The 20,129-nt window shown below is 42.2% G+C and overlaps 1 protein-coding gene across 1 annotated transcript; it reads left to right on the top strand.

The window, feature by feature from the left end:
- Positions 1-2,877: 2,877 nt before the first annotated feature.
- On the top strand, positions 2,878-19,912 carry LOC117773213 (myelin protein zero-like protein 2). Its single transcript, XM_034604933.1, has 5 exons — positions 2,878-3,109; positions 15,941-16,110; positions 16,514-16,724; positions 17,160-17,331; positions 18,742-19,912. The coding sequence occupies exons 1-5, from the start codon at positions 3,055-3,057 to the stop codon at positions 18,899-18,901; spliced, it is 768 nt and encodes a 255-aa protein (XP_034460824.1). The 5' UTR covers positions 2,878-3,054; the 3' UTR covers positions 18,902-19,912.
- The last annotated feature ends 217 nt before the right edge of the window (positions 19,913-20,129 follow it).

Here is a 20,129-nt window from a genome sequence, read left to right as displayed (position 1 = left end):
ACTGTAAACTATTTTGTGTTGTCTGTTGGGGTTTTTACACATCTTTCTGAAGCTGAACATCATTTTAGGTGCACTTGTCGGTCCACAGTGTTTCACATAGTGGGACCGGTATAGTTGAGTGAAATATGTTGACATGACAGACATATAGAGCAGAGAACTGCAGCGTTTTTCATCTTTCTGACAGACTTCGCATCAAAGTGCGGCTCTGCCCCCATGTGGTTCAAACCAGTAACCAGTTTCATGCAGTAGTGAAAAGCTGCACAGTCCTCTGCTGCTCTCACATCACATCAGCATCCCATCAGTGTTCGTTCTGATCTCAAAGATGTCTCATCACTTTTCACTGTCCCTTTGGTGTTATTGCCTTTCACATACATTCACTGGGTAAAATGAAATTCTCCTTTTAACCATCTGATAAAATGTGAAGAACTGACACACTGTGCCTTAATGACAAGATTAATGGATAATTGAAGTCAAACATTTGAATCAAAAAGTCAATCTTTATTCTTACAGTAGAATAAACCTGTCAACACCAGGTCACAGCCTTCAACATGAAGTCAGGTACTATGTAACATTTTACAGCAGTCATTAAGGATGACTGTGTATTTCATAACGATTTATTGTGTTACTGCACATCAGATTATTTAAGATTGAATCATAAATATAAAATACATTTCCTTTCTGAAAATGGAAGGGGAAAGCTGAGCTGGTGAAATGCTTTGCAGAGTCATGCAGAAAAAAGCAAAAAGAATACAGTTGAATATGAAATGAATGTTGAAAAAAGGTGGACGTCTGTACCTAAAGTAGAAGACGACAGAAATGAACTCACTGGAAAAAACGATTTAACAGCAGAATTGATTTTAAGTTGAAATCCAGTGAAAATTCAAAGCTGTACTATAATTTCCAGAATTGGCTGAAAAACATGGCTTTAAAATCTTAAATGAGCTGAAGATCATGAATTAAAGAAGCTGGGAGGTTAAGGCTATCTCGTCACTTCAGAAAAACAGGGCCGAATACAATACGCTTTTCTACATTTCTGCTCATGCACTACGAAGTAAGAGACACGTTGAGATAATGAAGTGAGGGAATCAGTTAACGGTCTTCATCTTCCTGGGGACAATTTTCTTGGTTACCTATAGGAGAACTCTGACTAATGATCCTGCCTCTAAGACTGGATCATCTCCACTTTAACTGGTTAAAAGGGATAGTTCACAGAAAAATGAAAATTCACTCATTATCTACTCACCACTATGCTGATGGAGGGGTGGGTGAAATGTATGAGTCCACAAAACACTTTTGGAGTTTCAGGGGTGAACAGTTTTGCAGCCAAATCCAATACAATTGAAGTAACTGGTGTCCACATCTTCAAACGTAAATAAATAAATATATAACATGCCTCCATACTGCTCCTGTGGTGTCATCCAAGTGTCCGTAAGCGTCATTTACACAATCTTTTAAGCTTAAATGTCCTCTGATATCCTCCTCTGGACCCACGCACACATCGCACACAAGCCCTCGCCCAAGGGTACGCTCGGGGGGTTTTGAGTTTGAATGTCTGGGCTTACGGACACTTGGATGATACCACAGGAGCAGTATGGGGGCATTTTGTATAGTTGTTTTTCTTTTACATTTGAAGAGGGAGTCACCAGTTACTTCAATTGTGTTGGATTTGGCTGCAACACTGTTCCCCTGAAAGTCCAAAAGTATTTTGTGGACTCAACCACCCCTCCATCGGCATTGTTGTGAGTAGATAATGAGTGAATTTTCATTTTTCTGAAAAACTGACATCAAGGCTTTGGTCATTCGTATGTCTGTGGTCAAACCATAGACTGTATACAAAGAAGGACGATATGACTGTTCCCCAAAAAGGGAAGCTAAAGCCTCCCTTTTGCCACCTGGTGGATGGCTGCAGTATATGTTATAAATCCTGCCTCCTCCACATTGGCAGAAGGGACAAGGTCCAAACCAAAAAGTGAAAATACAAGTGCTGGCTTTTTTCCTATATAAGTTTGGTTTTAATTAGTTATTAGATGCTACAAAAGTGGGTTGAAACTATGTGACTGACAGCTGAGACTGACTCCCAATTGGTTAAGTGCGAGTATGGAAGGGACAACACAACCACAGACCCCACCACTGGTTGTTATTATGCAGACTCTGCCCGCAAATGCACAGGATGGCAACATTTAGATTCTGGCTTAATTTCTGAATAAGTGAAGATGTGTTATCCATCGTATATACTGAACAGTCAAGCCAGCTGCGGCCATGTTTAAGAAAATCCAGGATCCTCCATGATCTGGATCTACACCAATATCTATTGGGTTTTTCCCTGACACAAAAAAACATCCTTCCACCAAGTTTTGTGTTTAGCAGTGCAGTAGTTTTTTCGTAATCTTGCTTAAAACCAAGCAAACGGAAACATGGGTCCTTAGCGGAGGTGATTATTATAGTTATAATCAAACTAAACAATAGTGTGACTGTTGTCAGCATTCACACTCACAGAATTAGATTATACTGTATGTGGTGTTTCCACTGTACAACACCTGAACAAGTGTTTGCGCAACAGCTGTGGCATGAAGCCACGCATTTTACGCAGCAGCAGAACCGGTTGGGTGACCATCAAGAATTAGCTGGCTTTGGGTTTGACATGTGCGTGCGTGTGTGTGTGTGTGTGTGTGTGTGTGTGTGCGTGCGTGCGTGTGTGTGTGTGTGTGTGTGTGTGTGTGTGTGTGTGTGTGTGTGTGTGTGTGTGTGTGTGTGTGTGAGAGAGAGAAAGAATGATAAAGGCAGCGAGGAGAGGGGGTGACTTTGTTACTCCGCCCGAAAACTGTAGTGGGAGGGTGCTCGAATGTAGTGTATGAGGGCGGCGGCGAGTTGGGACGCGTCTTTGGAGAAACGAGGTGGTGGAGTTGACTCGGCGTAAACACACGTTTTCATCCCCCTCGAAAAGGCATCTGGAGAGTCGTCGGTCGTGTGCCCTGTCTCTGTGAACCGGTGGCGGAGGAGTCTCTGTGCGGTTTAGTTGACTCCCGGTGTGTTGGTGGTCGGAGCGTCCATCCAATGTGCGTAAAAGGGCTCTATTTCTTCACCGTCCTGTGCGGACTCGCAGCTTCAGGTGAGACCCTGTGGTTTGGTATGAGTGGAGTGAAAAGATGACCCTGCTTTAATGTGGGCTGGTGCTCAACACTATTGGAATTACATGTTTTGTGTGATGTATCTAAGTTTGTGTGTTTGGGATGTTACAACTTAACTATTCTACGGTTAATACAATGCATCAAAAACATTGTTAAAGGTACACAATAGCCTATAAATAAATATAATGACCAAACAAAGATAAATATATTTAGGCAATACTACCAATGTAAACTGGCCGTGTACTCCAGCTGTTTACACATCCCCAGAATTACCTAAAGACACAACCGGATAACCTTCAGACACGCTCCCGACAATCACCATCCAGAGGAGAAGAGAAACCCTGATTAGTGAAAGCTCCGCAGGGAGACCTACAGCCTCCATCTCTGCGCGCCCGCCGTGCGTCACTGGGAAGTGGGGAACTTGGCACGGGGGCACCGGGTGGGCCGCTGAAGCAGCCACCGCGGGGGCCACTTCTGACACATAATGACTTTACAGTAAGCCGTTTGCCGGCAACAACTCCTGGTCGCATTGTTTATGCAAACTCGCTCCTTTTCCTGCCTATTAATGTGCATCCGTGCTTACGCGCACAGAGGCTGTTAAGTGGCCCGCTGGACGAAGATAAGTCCACCTGCTTCCCGTGCAAAGGGGGCTCCAGGATATATGTCGGCTGGATCATAACAACTTGTCAGATACACAACAACCAGGCAAATAAACACTAATAGATCACATTATTTGTTATAGATGCTCTCATGGCACTAATGGAGCATGCTCTAATGTTGATCATGATTTGCCATCAGAGGCAATTCATTCCGCAGACACCAGGTTGTTTAACCTTGAAGTTATCTGTGTCCATCCCAGCTAAGTGGATTATATTGATTGAATGTGTCCATCCACTGCCAAAGCATCATGTAAGGATTCAGCTCAGTAGCAAGCTGCTTGTGTTGACAGTGTGCATGTGCTCGCAGATTAGTCAAAACCACAGGCACAGGCTGACACACACAGAGCGATTACATTCGTACGACTGTATGTACTGTGGGGATGTAGAGGAATAGCTGATCAAATAAAAGCATGTGACTGATTACAGCTCTGCAGCATCTCAGTTCTCATTTGTCTGTTTATGTCACTTTCATTACCTGTGGCTTAATTTTTGTGTTGGTAAAACGGCACAGCATGAAGAAACAAGCCAACACACTCATCACGTACACAACTGCAATGACACTGAATTACCAAAAGTAATTCTCACCCATTTTCTATCTCATCTCATTTTTGTCCCCTCGCGGACGTATGGCATTATCACGTTTACCCATCAGCCCTGTGTTGACATCCATTGCACCGATCAAATACAAAGTTATTATTCATTTGCAGACTTGCTTTGAGGAGTCCAGACAGAGCAGAGTAATCCCTCTCCTCTCTCGCTTCTGCAATCGCAGCATGTTTTGAGGTGTTAAAAATCACTCTCAAAGATAAATGTGCTGCTGTTAAAGTGCATTCAGGGTGAAATATTTGCTAATGAGGAACCTCTAAAAATGCTATGGTTTACACACCAAAGGAGATTTAAGTATTTAAACCGTCTGCTGTTGACAGTACGTTTTTTCCGTGCTTTACTTTAATTCCTCTTGCCTTCCTCTAACATCTCCTTTTACCAAAAGCTTGACATGTTCACAGACAGAGACGTGTGCAAACCTGTCCTGACTTACTGGTTTAGCACCCCCCCCCCACACACACACACACACACACACACACAAACAATCGTGTCTTAATGACTTCATGGACTTACATTGATTTATGGGAGTCTTACTCAAACCTTAACCATATTTACTTGCCTAACCCCTAAATATAACCCTATCCCCAACTCTGACCTTAACCTTAAACTAACCATGAAACAAGTCTTTACCTTAACATTTAACGATTGACGTCACAGGGACTGGCCTAAGGAAGGTCCCCACAACATGAGTAATACCTGGATTGCACACATACCTGCATACCAGGTACATAAGCAGGCTGATTATTAAGTTCAACTCTGTCAGGTTCACAGTAGACAAGCAGCTTGTGTCTGTTTCCCGGGATGATGGAGTTATCTCTCCGCCACAACGCCTCTAATCTCCCCACAATAATGGGTCAGTGTAACACAGTGCAGATGTGGTTTTTTTTACATACTGACACAGCTCGGAAGACGTCTGGCCTTTGTGTCGGGCTGATGTGATTGCCTTGGGGTGTGTTCGGTTGACAATGACGTACTCACATGCAAGAACACACCAATCCTTAACACAAAAGGGCTCAGGGTGAATCTGTGTCGCCGTTTGAAGGTGAGGCACTCCCTGTCTAAAGTTGAAGTCATAGAACTGTGCTCCGCTTTAAATGTAAAACAGAGATTTGAAATGTATTCTCACTGATTGGAAAGAGTTGTGTTTGAAGGGTTATTTAAGGTTATAGTGTCCGTACACAGTGTTTATCTGCGTCTGCACAAATGTAAGTTCGTCAGCAGCATGGGTTTCTGTCAGCGTTGTCACATTCTTACATCACTCGTTCTCAAAACTATTTAGTTAGGGTAAAAACTGGTAGATCTTCCAGTGAAAGCAAAACCACTAGGCTTAGGGCATGTGGAAGGAATCAACTCCTTTAAAGAGCATCAGCAGATCCACAGTGAGCCAAGAGGAATTTCACTGTCTGTTGCCATCAGCTTAAAAATGTGTGATAAATACGGAGGAACCATGATGATGGAATTTCCCAGGCTGGGAGAGTTGTGATGTCAGATTTAGAGACGACAGACTGACAAATGTGAATTCTTAATCCGGTTTTGAGGGTGTTAGCTAGGGAGTGACAGAGGAGGGGTTAGTGGGTGGAGCGGACGAAGGACGAACTTCAACGGTTTGATCACACTTGAGCTCTGAATGACTTGCGGCTCTCATACCTGTTTTCAACTAAGGAGAAACTGGAGCTATAGTGCTGGACCGGTGCTAAGGCTGGTTCGAAGTTGATTCAACTTGCGAAGCTCTGAAGAACCGGTTTGCTAGAGCCTCCAGAGCCACGTCATTACGTCACTGAATGTGTCTCTGATCTCATATTGCTGCTTTACCCAAGGTCCTTTTTGTGATCCCTGTACCCCCTTTCTATAGTTTGTTCATCTGTTTTGTGCTCCTCTCTTATTCTGCTGCAGCCACTTCTCACTAATATATGTGCTCGAACTCAGACTTTGTTCATGAAGCTCCTTCTAGTTTATCCTGCACTTCAGCTGATGACGACAGGAGAAGGAGACCCTTCTCATGTCTCTTCCACAGAAAGGACCACTGCTGCCCCGCTTTGGCCTCCATAAAAATATTCAATCTTCGCAGACTACACACTACATAAGCTATTTAATGGTGGTCACGATGTTGTGGTTGCTCTTATTGGTCTTGTTGGTCATGATTATTCTGCCCCCAGCCCATGACGTAAAAAACTGTTCTGTCTTGTAGACCAGAAAGGTGTTGGTGACAGAATCAAACCAGTTTTTCTGTATGAAAACCAGTTCTTTGGCTGTTGAAACACAAACCTGCCCTTAAAACAGAGTCGAAAAGGGTTATGATTAATTTCATATCTATTGAAGTCCACATCACTGACACATACCAGGCTGGTTTTCTGGGTTTGGTGCCAGTTCAAGTTATAGCACTGGGACACTTGTAAAAATAGCACAGCAGTCCAGTGTCCAGCCAGTTTCCCATTCTTGGTTAAATATAATATTCACAGTGGCTACATAAGGGAGGAATACTTCTCTTCTTTTCCTTTGCTATTTCTGGTCCACTCTTGCTTTAAACACTCCCTTCAGATCCACAGTAAACATTCAAATGTTTTCATAGGCTGAGTATAGAGTCAACTAAACTGAACCTTATTTGTAAAAATTGGTGGCGTTCGCCTTAAAGTGGAGAACAAAGAGCAGAGGTCAGTACCTCCTTCTGATCTGTGTACATTTGCTGACCTATTCATCTGCACATGAGCAGAGGTGGAGGTCACAGTGGGCCTCACTCATACCACTGTAGAACAATCAACATATACGGCCAGTCCAGCATCAGACTGTCTTTCGAGGGTCGGATTGTCCATCCACCAGAAGCCCGTGGGCTTACAGCGACGTTGATCGAAACATATACACACTGGATCAATCCCCCACCCAATAGTTTGTAATCCTGGGGAGAAGTTGTTGAGTCAGCTGCGAGGCGGGAGTGGAAGAGGTTTGATGGATTAAACTCTTATCCTCACTCACCCACTGCACGTTTCCTCTGGACGCTGCTGCCTGATGAATTACAATTGTCTTGGAGGAAACAGGGGGAGGGGGAAAAGAAGGAGAGGAAGAAAGAGTTCCAAAGAAAGAGAGTGATGCTTGGTCTTTGTTTGGACTGACCTTTAGAGTGTTTTCACACACACCTTTGTAGTTTTCTGCAGTTTGGTATAGGGTACATCTATAGGGTTGTAGTACCAAATAGTCAATGCAGTGTCAAAATAGCAAATGTTCCATTTTAAGAGAAAGAAATTTAAAAAAATGTCCTCCACATTAACAAAGTACAGAAGCGTATTGCATTCACTTGAAAAAAGTTTTCATTCAAAAAAAATAAAAAAATAAAAAAGCTCAATTTTTCTGAGCTGCATCCTTCCACCAAGATTCATGGAAATCCATTCTGTTGTTTTTGTGTCATCTTACTTACAAACGAACGGACAAGGGGTGAAAACAAAACCTCCTGTGTGGAGGTAATCAACATAACCCATTGTGCAAAGGATTATACCATCATGTTGAACCAGAGAAGGGCCTTCTACTTCTGGAGTCTCAGGGGTAAACTTTGTAAGAGCAGAATCCAATACAATTGAAGTCAACGGTGAGTCCTTCTTCAGATGTAATAAAACAACAGAAAAACCATAACATGCCTCCATACTGCTCCTGTGGTGTCATCCAAGTGTCCGGAAGCCCCGACATTCAAATTCAACCTGAAACGAGGTCATTTACATCAAGTTTTAAGCTTAAAAGTCTGCTGATATATTCCGATGAGGTGCATTTAGGGGCCGTTGGAAATGCTAATGTTTGCTAGCTTAGCCACTTTTGGTGGACTTTTAGGCTTTAAACAAAGCGGAAATGACCTTGTTTCGAGCCCCCCCCCCCCCCATCGGCATAGGGGTGAGTAGATAATGAGTGAATTTTTATTTCTGGGTGAACTATCCCTTTAAGCTGCAAAGTAACATGCACAAAATTGTCTAAAATGTAATTGACATTTCCCTTTACTGGAACAAAGGGGCGCAGACGATGAAAATCAGCCCCAGAACAAAAGTACACAAAATAAGCACATACTGTACATTCAGCCGTATAGTGCATTTGCTTGTTTTGGCACAACTGTATGGTCGTTGCAAGTGGAAGGAACAGAAGCCTGCACAAAGAAAATATACAACTATAAATACAAAAACAGTTGTGTTCATATCAGGGGCTCCCTCTCATCCAACCACTCAACTCTCCCTCTGAGAACATAGTGTTACCTGAACCTACTATTCCCAGCCCTGAGTCCAGCCCAACATGAAAGATCTGCATTGTTTAAAAAAAAAAAAAAAGGAGAGGAAAACTAACCTGAGCTTGTGAAAACTCTCACAAAGAAGAGAAGAGGCTCTTTGTGATCCTCTGAGCTCTGTGTGTTTGGTCCTGTCCTAAGTGTTTCCTCCAAAACCGGCGCTACACAAAATCAGGCTTCCGCCTGGTGGTCCCTTTGTTCGTGAGCCATAATGAAAAGAGGAGAAGTACAAACACAGACCATCGAGGAAACAATGTAATGAAACCAATTTCCTGATTCTGAGAGTTAGGCCAGCTATACTTGAGTTCTCCCTTCTCTTTAAATCCTGGAGGCCTTAAAGTCAGGGAAAAACTGTGATTTATAAATGTGTATCCTTAGGGCTGGTGCACACTATAGGATGATCCGACCCGATTCGCCGGCTGGGGCGGGCTGTCCCGCTTCAAGGCCAGTTGGAGCCGTTTATTTCCCCAAATTAATCTTGAAGTGTGAGGGGATTACAAAATAACTTTATGCTCCAGATTGTGTCATAATATGTTTGATATTTACGAAAATTGGCTCAGACGGAATACTGAGCATAAACCCGCATAGCCAATGAGTGCGAGCTGACCGGGAAGCGTCACCAAATGTTGTGTTCTTGTATTATTGCGGCAAAAATTTTCAGCTGGTCGTCGATCCTCTTCCATCTTTGTTTTTCTTCTGAAGTCACATTTGATAACATTACGTTCTATGAGACCCAAGTCCCTGGAATTGCCTTTCTGAAATCGTTGCCTAAAACCGGAAAGTGCGTGTTCTTACGGCCAAATCGTCTAGTGTGTGCGTTCTGACGACTATAATATTAAAAACTGGTTCAATCTGTCATTATGTCTTTGGTCTCCCAGGTTTTTAAAATGGTTTAAGAGTTAAAAATTCTCTAGTGTGAACCAGGCCTTCGATATCTTAATGTTGTACCTGATCGTCGATATTATCATACACTTATTTACTACTGAAAGTAGCTCCATTCTCTCTGATTCCCTGTATATTTACCATATTTATGAGTAACTGCATCCACAAACCCTCAAGCTAAAACAGGTGATCCAAAAAACATTGACAGAGATCTCGATTGAGCACTGAGGCGGACGTATTTGTTCACTCTTCAGACTGTTTTTAAGATATTCCCAGAAGAAATATTTAGAATACCTGAGAGTGTTTGCTGAGCAGTTATGAAAAGAGTTCAATATACCGAACATGCCTCTCTGCAGTGTGAAACACGCAGAACAGCCTAAAATGCGAAAGCTTTGGAAATGCCACCCTTGGTTACAGTTACTAGAAGAATAAATACATCTAAAGAGACAGTTCTGCTTGTTTGTGTGTCCGTTGGCAGAATGTGTGACTGAAGTGGAACATTTTTACTTGGCGGAAGAAATAAGTGAATATTTTGTTGTTCAGTCATGACATACAATAAATACACTTGAGTGACTTTACTCACGGCCTGGATGCAGACAGGAAATTTGTAGTGAATTTGAGTGAATGTAATGCAAAACATGTTCATTCAGATTTGTATCTAAAAGAGGAGCTAGTTTATTACCTCTGCCAAGGAGGTTATGTTTTCATCTGCGTTCGATTGCTTTCTCCTTTAGTTAGCAGAATTGCGCAAAAATGACTCGAAGGATTACCATGAAACTTGGTGAAACGATGTGGTATTGGTCGAGGAAGAACTCATTATATTTTGGTTCCGATTCAGATTATTACATTTTTTTCCCACTTTCTTCAACATGAGAGATAGGGTGTTTTTCATCATCCTTGATTTCTCAGCAAATGGTTTATGGATCTTGAAAACAAATCAATAATTTTTGGGGACTGATATTTATGAGTGTGTGCAATTTGCTGCAGATACAAATAAAAATCTGAATCTATTGAATTTAACTGTGGTTTCATAAAGGGACTGTTGGGCGTTGGTGGGAGTAAACTCTCTCTGAGTGCCCTTCTAGTTTGTTGATCTTATTGAAAATGTGGGTAATCAATTCTGACTAGTGCCAAACCCAGGATATCATTTTTTACCTATAGCAGAATAACAGGCAGCATGTACTGTATGTATGCGCAGCTACATATTTTACACTAAAGACACAGTAAATCATATGGGTATTGTTTTGTGCTTTATGCTGCCGTCACTCTGTGACATTGGGTGATATATTATATGGGCAGGTCAACCACAACTTGATATTTTTCCTACCGCCTTGGAAGGCTTTTAGACACTCTTGGGACGACTGCCAAGCCAAGCAGACCTAATCACACTCTCCTGGGCTTGCTTTGATTATTCTACTGCAGATTAAAGTATTTGCCCTCTTTGGCTTCAGAAATGAAAGTGGACCTGTGCAGTTTGTACCAAGTCGTGTTGAGAGGTAGAATAAAGTGCTTTAAAGGTTCAGCAAGTTTATTTTACAGTGACATACTTGACATAGCAACAAATACATATCATGGACTAATGCCAACACTGGTAGGCTACATACAGTATAATGGAGTGTGTGTTTGTGTGTGTGCACTCTTTTGTCCATATGGATCCCCCAGAAAGATGCCAAGCCAACACACATGCACGCAGACACACACACGTAATATCCTCTGAAGTCATGTCGCCATGATATTACTTTGACCTACATTGATTTGACTTAATCACTTACCTAAAAATGTAATCATCACATTATGGGGACCTGCAGTTTTGTCCCTATGATGTGAGATGAGATTTAGGTCCCCACAACATGAGCAAAACCACACTAACACAAACACACACAGATACACACACAATGGAATGTAATAGTTTACTGCCTCCTCCATCTGGAGTTTACATTGATACAAATATTGACAAACACACAAATACTGTACACAAGAGATGCTTACGTGATTCCATGAGGGAAAATCCCTAATTGGCAAAATATTTGTTTTAAAGGTTCAGTATTTAACATTAACGTGAAAAGGATCTATTGGCAGAAATTGAATATAAAATTATCCTTCTGATGTTTTCACTAGTGTGTTTCATTTAAACTGTGCCGCCATGTTTTTTAAAGTCGTCCAAACTGGACAAACTAAACACCTTTTTAGTTTTTATGACAACTGAATGCTACCACAGGTTCTCTTTAATGTTTGGAAGGGGAGGGTGAGATTAGGGGTATTCAACTGCAACATGCAACTTCACCACTAGATGTCACAAAATTCTACACACTGAACCTTTAAGTTCAGGTAACCAGGCATCAAAGTGTCAGCACAATGGGAAAAAAATATGAAATAAGATATGATTTAATTATATCTTTATGAATTACCAGAATAGAGTGTAATTGATCACATTTCACAGTATTTAATACCTTTAATAAGGACAAACATTATGACAAAATCTTTTTTTTTTCTTTTGTCAGTCAGTGCCTGCAATAATAGGGACATCATTTGGACAAATTCATGCATTTTCCGCACGCCAGCCCTGCCCTCCTCTTGGGTAAATAACTCCATCTTAATAAGCCATGAAAGCTCCCTCTCTGTGTCTCTGTGTGCTGGGTGTGGTCAGCACTGGCAGGATGTCCAGACATAAACAAGTCAGCGACTCAGACTGGACGGAGAGACGGGCTGGACTGGAAGAATGGACAGACAAACAAGCAAACAACAAATTGGCATTATCCCCTCATTACGTGACTGCACTTATGGAGAAAAAAGCATTTCAATCATTTTGTTTTCACTCCAGCTTCAGCCATACACCTCGTACTCACTCATCAACTCAATCACCCTGCTCTTGCTCACCACTTAAGCTCGTTCTCTCGTTTGTGCTTATTTATCTCTCTCCTCTCTTTCTCTAAATGTGCAAAAAAATCAGCGCTTAAATGTCCTCACTCATGTAATGGCACACAATCCCTCTTTTCCAATTAGTGCCTGCTAATGACTGATTTAATAGCGATCGTGTACTTTTTGCCCCAGGGACAGATGATTGTAGTAATTGAGGCACTGTACACAGGCCTCAATGTTCTGTCATTCCACTAATATGCTCTCTTCCTTCAAAAAGGCCCAATTAACCTTAATTCTTCATCAGCTGAGCTTGTGTGAGAAGAGAACGCAGGGTTGAAAGCAGGGATTTTTGTTGTTGTTTAAAGGAGATTAGCGACGGTTATTTTAATTGATGTTCTGTAAACTGAATGGTTCATTATAATTGAGGTGCCTCGGCCTTAAGGACCTGTTTTCTTTCCTGATTTACGCAGCGTAATGAATCTTTTCAGCGTGAGCTTTAAAATAATGTGGTAGAGGAGGTTCAGCGTCATGCTACGTTACTACCATAACCACGTGCACTATACTCTGACATAAGGATGTTAAATAGATTGGTTGCGTTCAGTCTTCAGCTAGCGAGCGACTCCATGAAGCTACTCCCCTACAATGCTTTGGGGCGGAATGCAGATGTCACCATGCTAACATGCCAACAACAACAATGTTAACGTGTTGATGTTCTGCAGGTACAATGTTTCCTGTATTAATTTAGCCTGTTAGAATGCTAACATCGGCTATTTCCCCCCCTTTTACCGAAGATAGCATACATAATAATAATAATAATAATAATAATAATAATAATAATAATAATTAGAAAAATAATACACTTTATTTCTATAACACCTTTCAAAACACAGTTACAAGGTGCTTCACAAGTTAAAAACGAAAAATCAAGCAATTTGAAGATCAAGCAGCAAAAAATAGATTCTCATCACATTTCATGTCTTAATAATTAAATGATGACATAGGCATTTTGTGATAATGATGCTCATATCAAACAAGTAAGAAAAAGTAAATGATGAAGTGATGAAGTGATGAACAGACCAGACAAACATTGCCATGCAAAAAACAGAAAACCAACAATAGTTTGAAATGAAGCACTTGCTTGTAAACAGGGCCGATGTTTTTGTGAGACATGCAATTCTATATACAGTTTTATTTCTGGACCCCACTCCTCCATTCCCTCTGTTTGTCTTTGTCACATGGAATATGAGACCTTTACTTTGTGGCTCAGATGCTTCTGCTGACACACACACACACACACACACACACACACACACACACACACACACACACACACACACACACACACACACACACACACACACACACACACACTCATTACTAGGTACAGCCGGGCACAGCCAGCGCTGATGCATCACATGAAGTTAGATTTTTTACACTCGAGGCTTTCTCCCCTCACCTTTTCCATCAGATCAAATTACATATCTTATTTCATTTCATACCAAAATAAAGTTAATGTCTTATTCTTCTTTGAATAAGAAGAAGGCAGCGATGTCAGCGGAATAAGACTTGTTGCATTGTCTACTATGCAAACCAAACCGTTTCAACATCTTTCTTGATTCATGCAGGAAATTATTGATCCAAATTGGATTCTTATCTTTAAGATACTAATGAGGAACAATCCCAAAATAAGCAAATATAAATCAGTGTTACTGCACCAAAACCTTTTTTCCCATTAGAGAAAAAATATTTTTTAATTTTGAAACAAGACGATTTGCTAAGAAGGACTTTGGTTGTTGTGCTCACTCTGTCTGTATCAGTCACTCCATCACACCCCTCCCAGGTTTCATCAGGCTCATTTAAAACACTTATAGCTGCTGGAGCCCTGTCAGGACCTGGCGATGAGAGAGAAGCCTGTCTGTTTAATGCTGTGCGGGGGCCGTCTGGTCGCCCCACTCTCTCATCCCGGGCCCACAGGAAACTCTTTCCAGTCTGATAAGGAACAGAACACGTTGCCAGAGGAGCCAAAACCCCGCTGACATTATCCCAGTTCCTCCAGACTTAATGCTGATTATAATGCAGGGGAAGTGATATGGCTCAATTTGCCCTCTTTCATGACTTGTTATTTATATGTCTGGAGCCTTTGGGTATGTTGCCAATTAGCATTGGGAAGGCCCACCTTAGTTTACTTTGCCTACATTATAAATTGCGGACTGGATTCTTATTCATCTTTTCAGGGCTGAAGTCCTTTAAGATTCGATTCATATCCATTTTAGAAAGCAATTGTTGTATGTATTGTACAACCCTTATCTATCTTATAAAACTGATGCAGCCTGACCGCATCAATAAAACTGGAGCCCGGGGATGAAACGTGTATATGAGGCGACAACCCTAGTCAGTGTTCAACTTGTTCTGCAGATTCCTCCTATGCAGTGTGCTGACGACGACAGGACAAGTTTTGGCTCCGCTGAAGCACACTGGCTGCGAGCTCTGCAGATGGACGCTCTGCTGTGTGCCAGTGCATTGACTTAACAAGGCTAGACATGGCTCCTGATAATATTGTGGCATATGGAGCTCCCCCTATAAATAGTTCAGGCGGATCTGAACTGGACAGCAGGCACACAGACATCCACAGAGTCTCATACATACATCCTCACCGGGCTGCTTCAGAATAAAGTTGAATGTGACTTAATAAAGAGACTCAACAACACAATAGGGAGACATGATCGGCTGGTTTCTGACGTGATTTTGACCGGCTGCCAGGCAGAAAGTCAGCTTGAAGCATGTCTCTGCTTGGGAGGGGGCATGCATGTGTGTGCGTGTGTGTGTGTGCGTGTGTGTGTGTGTTTCTGTGCGGTGTACTGTACATGTGTGTTGGCGCTCACTCCACTCTGGGGAGCTCCATCCATCATTATGTGGAAGAGCCAAATTGTTGCCAATATCTCTGTCCGCTCTTCCAGTCCATTCATTCTCCATCTAATAGGTCTATCACATAGTGTAAAGATTGATATAGTCCATATCCATATAATATACAGCAGACTTTCAATTTCAGCCTCGCCTCCCTGCTGCAGTAGTATGGCTAAAGTGGCTATTATTCATTAAGTGTCACAGAATCAGCCTACTGACCTGAAATCAGTTTGGACTTTCAAGATGTAATGAAGCAGATTTTTATTCAGGAAGTTCACTTACTGCTGGCAGATCTAATCTTGTATACTTTCAGCCTTAGGACCAGTCTGTAGGGCTTCAGTGTGTTATGTATCTAACACAGTTACTGCGACAACTCAAGAGTTAGTGATTTTTCTTGCAGCAGCTCTGCGTAGGCAGAGGTAAGGTCAATTGGTGCACTGCATGCACTCACAAGGCAGGGAAATACTGATGAGGGTGAACTCAAACTTCATCTTTTGCTCTGTATTTTTGTACATTTATTTGTGTTTCTTTTCAAACGCTTTCATGTAAGCTATGTATGTATGCATGTATTGATTTTGCTACTGGATACAGGGCATTCTTCCTTGAAAGTAACCTTTGCTGCTGTGCTATATGTTTGTATTTTGCAGGCGTGCTGCAGGTCAGCGGGATGCGTATATACACATATGGGGAAATGGAGGCAGTCAACGGGACGGACGCTCGTCTCAAGTGCACATTTCAGAGTTCCTCTCCCATTAATGCCAACACAATTGTCATCTCGTGGAGCTTTAGACCCCTCAAAAAAGGCAGAGAGGAATCGGTGAGTGTGTGTGTGTGTGTGTGTGTGTGTGTGTGTGTGTGTGTGTGTGTGTGTGTGTGTGTGTGTGTGTGTGTGTGTGTGTGTGTGTGTGTTTGGAAGAAAGAGCGATCAAACCTCAAACCACCCGCATTGTGTCAGGGCGGATCCACCCCCTCAACCAACTGAGAGAGGAGTTGGTGAGTCATCGGGCTCCCTATGGAGCATCCAAGACAGCCTGTGTTTGTGTACGTATGTGTGTGAGTGAGTGTGTGTGCGCATAATGAGGTCTGGGTTTATGTCTTGTCTTGTCGTTCTCTCTAAGAATAAAATATCCTCCTTCCCCAGCAGCTCTAGTCTTTGTTTGCTGTGACTTGCTGTCTTTTTGTTGCTAAAAGCAAATCTGCTCTCCAAATTCCACCTGTAGGTGTTCCACTACCAGCAACGACCCTATCCTCCTGTAGAGGGCATTTTCAGGAAGCACGTCATGTGGGCCGGTGACATCATGGGCCAAGACGCCTCCATCATAATTCGAGAGGTCAAGTTCACCTACAACGGCACTTACATCTGCCAGGTCAAGAATCCGCCGGATGTCCACGGATCAGTTGGAGAGATTCATCTGCGTGTCGTCTCCACAGGTTGGCAGATTTAGTCTCAGACAGAAATGTATTTATGTACAATATGAATATTGTCTTGTTTTATTACAGCCAAGGACTCTGGTCATTCCAGTACATGTGCCAAATTTAATGGCAATGTCGCCAGCATTTGTTGACTTTTAACTCAACCATCAAAAATATGAACTTCATGCTGGTGCTAGAGGAGAGAGGAAATGTCAGGGTAGCACCGGGGTCATGTGGATTTATCTTCTGAGGGCCATGAATGTGTGTATAAACAGTGGTCCATACAATATTTCACTCTGGACCAAAGTGACTGACCAACTGGCATAACCATCCCTATAGCATGGGTTAAAATTTATTTTTCGAGAATGTATAACAGACAATCATGTATAAATACACAATGAGCAGTAGCAACATATCTCAGTCTGGATTCCTTTCTTTCCTTCTCACCTACAGCCTCTTTCTCCCAACTTCTCCATCTGGCTTTGGCCATCGCGGGCGGCATCACTGCAGTGGTCCTCCTCATCGTCCTCATCCTGTACTGCAGGAGGTGCAAGAAACGGAGACAGAGGCAGCCGGAGGGGAGCGAGGAAGCTCCCCGCAAAGAGAGAAAAGATCCCACTGTGTGGTAAGACCAAGAGAAAGACAGAGAGAGAGAAACAGGGGGAGCCACACACTCTCTCTCTCTTTCTCTCTCGCCGTCTGACTCAGGGCATTTCGGGGTAGGTGGCGCTCTTTCTTGGGGCATGGGGCTCTATTTCTAAACTGGACACTTCACTTCCTCCCTCCTCTCCCACCGTGATTCTGGCCACAGCTCCCAACCTGGACCAATCGATGGGCAGCTGTCATTAAAGCAGAAATAAAATGAAAATGTGTCCTTGTGTGGAAAGCTGTAGTATGTCTGTATGTCTATATGTCTTTTCTCGTTCAGCTAAATGGGCTTCCAAACACATTTCCTGTTTAGACGTAATGTTTTGATGATGTAGATGTAGAACAGCAATTGCAATTTACTTCCCTAATATTTAATTTGACCCCCTCCTACATACCAATGCAGTGCAAGTCCTGTGTATGATACATTATTTCAACAAAACAATAGAAACTGTGACACAATAAATGAGCAGGTTCATAACTTCGTAGTATCATGTGGTAACTGAACATTTAATTTCAGTTACCACATGACGGGAAACAACGATCAACTTTAGTTTTGGTGGTCATAAATGTCAGCTGTTGTACATTTCCATTTTGTTTCACTGCTTAAGTTGTATCGCCGTATTTTCTGTGGTGTTATAAGAGTGTTTTTTGTGGCTGCTGCAGAAGAAAGCAATCAAGACCTGATGATGATCATTTGTTTGAAACAGACATTTCATACTTTTATGAAAAAAAACTAGCACATAATTAAATGCAATAATAATTCTACATTTTATTCTATAATATTTACATTTCATTGAGGTTGCATTTTCTTACCATATATGAAGGCCTTGTGTCTGTTTCAAACAATGAGCTATTTTGTCATAACTGCTTTTTTCTGGACATGCAGGACTTCTTTGCTTCTATTGGGTTTTCAGATCTCTCTGTAATGGGTGCTGTACTGTTTACCTTGCTGCGGTAATGTTCGCTCCGGACTTCAAAAGCCAAGCCTCTCAAGGAAAAGTTGACAACTTTACTGTGATCTTGTTATGATCTTATTTATTCAGACTCCAAACCGAATCTGTGACTGAAAAACTTTGCAAAGGAAGGAAATAATTTAACCCAAATCAGATGAAGATGGTTAAACAGATATTTTAAGCCGGACTTTGCTCTCAACATGGGACTTAACCTTGAGTGATTCTAACCCTTTGTCCCTGCTGGTGTGTGTGTAGCTGTCTGCTTGTCTTTGTCCTCTCCCTTTATGTGGGACTTATGCTCATGCATGTACATAAATAATTCACAAATATGTCAAGCATGAATGCACATCGCTGTGTGTGTGTGGTTGTGTGCTATGTTGCTCTTACCTCTCCTTGGTGGATATCTCCCTGTCCCATCTGTGCGTGTGTCCCAGCCACCCATCGAGGTCCATACACCTTTACATGTCAGAGACGTCCTTAGAGATTGACAGCTCAGATGGCATGATCTCAGAGGCCAGCACCAAAGACCCAAGCTCCTCAGAGGAGGAGGGCCCGAGCTCAGACGACGACGACGGTGGCGATGACTCCGACTGAGGAAGTGGCGACACAGACAGCAACACTGATGTGAAGATAGCCAGTAAGCTCGCTGGAGGGAAGCCCAGATGGCACCCTTGGATTTAATTCCAGGGTTCTGCTGAGTTGAGGCCAAATGAAGAGAGTGCTGCTGCTGCAGTGTCAGAGACAAGCACTTTGTTTCTGAATTGGAGGAAAATGGAAAGAAGGTTCTGTTTAAAAGTTTCCAAACAAAGAAATTGGAGGGATGGTTTTGATAATGATCAAGGCTTTTGGAGCAAGATCAAAACTACGCAACTCTGCTATAGAGAGAGTCCAAAAATATTTATGTGGGGGAAAACATGCTGGATAAAACCAGCAGGGTTTATGAAGTGAGAGGCGTTATGATCCTGAAGCTGGTGCGGCCACTGTCATGAAGGAGAAAGGAGTCCATCTGTGTTCAATAACTGTTTGTTCTTCTAGACGGTGACCTTGTTAAGTGTCAGAAGTCAATATAGAAATCAGTTGCAACAGGCAATGGATTTCACCCAAAATTCCTGGCATGGAAGTACTGTAGCCTGAGGACAGTGTTGGCTGCTGTTACAGCCCTTTATATTTAAATGGGCGTCTATAATGTTGGGGCCACATTTATAAGTGTTGAGTGTGTAAATTAGACACCTAGCATAAAAATGTGTACCGTATTTGTCCACTAAATTATTGGGCGGCCCACTAGCAGTGGCTACAATGCAATCTTAAGGGGCAACTGCGGCAGTTCATGAAATGTCCACTCAAAGTGCATTGTTCAATAATGAAATGCTCAGATTGTTATTCTGGGAAGAGTCTGGCAACATTACACAAAGAAAGAGAAGTCACTGTGAACCGTGCAGCAGCTAATTGTCCCTCCTCTGTTTGTTGCCCCCATTTATTGATGAAAATAGCACTTTTATTGGACATTTCGTGGACTGTCGCAGTTGCCCCATAAGATTACTGGAGTCGATCTACTGGAAGGATTCCAAAAGTTTTTGTAAGTGCAATTTTTTTTACACACATTTATGATCCAGGTTGAAAAATAATGGAATTCCCCAGTAATAGACTAAGACAAGGCAAAGGAGTTTTTAAAATCAGCGTTGTCCTCCGCAGGCAAAGGGCCTTACAAAACTTCCCATCAGATGACTTGGACTAAAAAAGCATTCATATAATGTTTCATATATTTAGCCTGGAGGCCCAAATGCCTGATCGGTGCGTGACAAAAACGCATGTACGCAAATAT

The sequence above is a fragment of the Hippoglossus hippoglossus genome, chromosome 13 (assembly GCF_009819705.1).
Source record: "Hippoglossus hippoglossus isolate fHipHip1 chromosome 13, fHipHip1.pri, whole genome shotgun sequence".
NCBI classification, from domain to species: domain Eukaryota; kingdom Metazoa; phylum Chordata; class Actinopteri; order Pleuronectiformes; family Pleuronectidae; genus Hippoglossus; species Hippoglossus hippoglossus.
The sequence above is the reverse complement of the archived record's forward strand: the minus strand, read 5'-3'. Positions and strand labels throughout refer to the sequence as shown.

Bases quoted from the DNA above. Each gene is read 5' to 3' on its own strand.
- LOC117773213 (XM_034604933.1), top strand. From the start codon at position 3,055: ATGTGCGTAAAAGGGCTCTATTTCTTCACCGTCCTGTGCGGACTCGCA. The intron at 3,110-15,940 runs GTGAGACCCTGT...TGTATTTTGCAG, and splicing joins GTGCGGACTCGCAGCTTCAG to GCGTGCTGCAGGTCAGCGGG. The intron at 16,111-16,513 runs GTGAGTGTGTGT...TTCCACCTGTAG, and splicing joins AAAAAGGCAGAGAGGAATCG to GTGTTCCACTACCAGCAACG.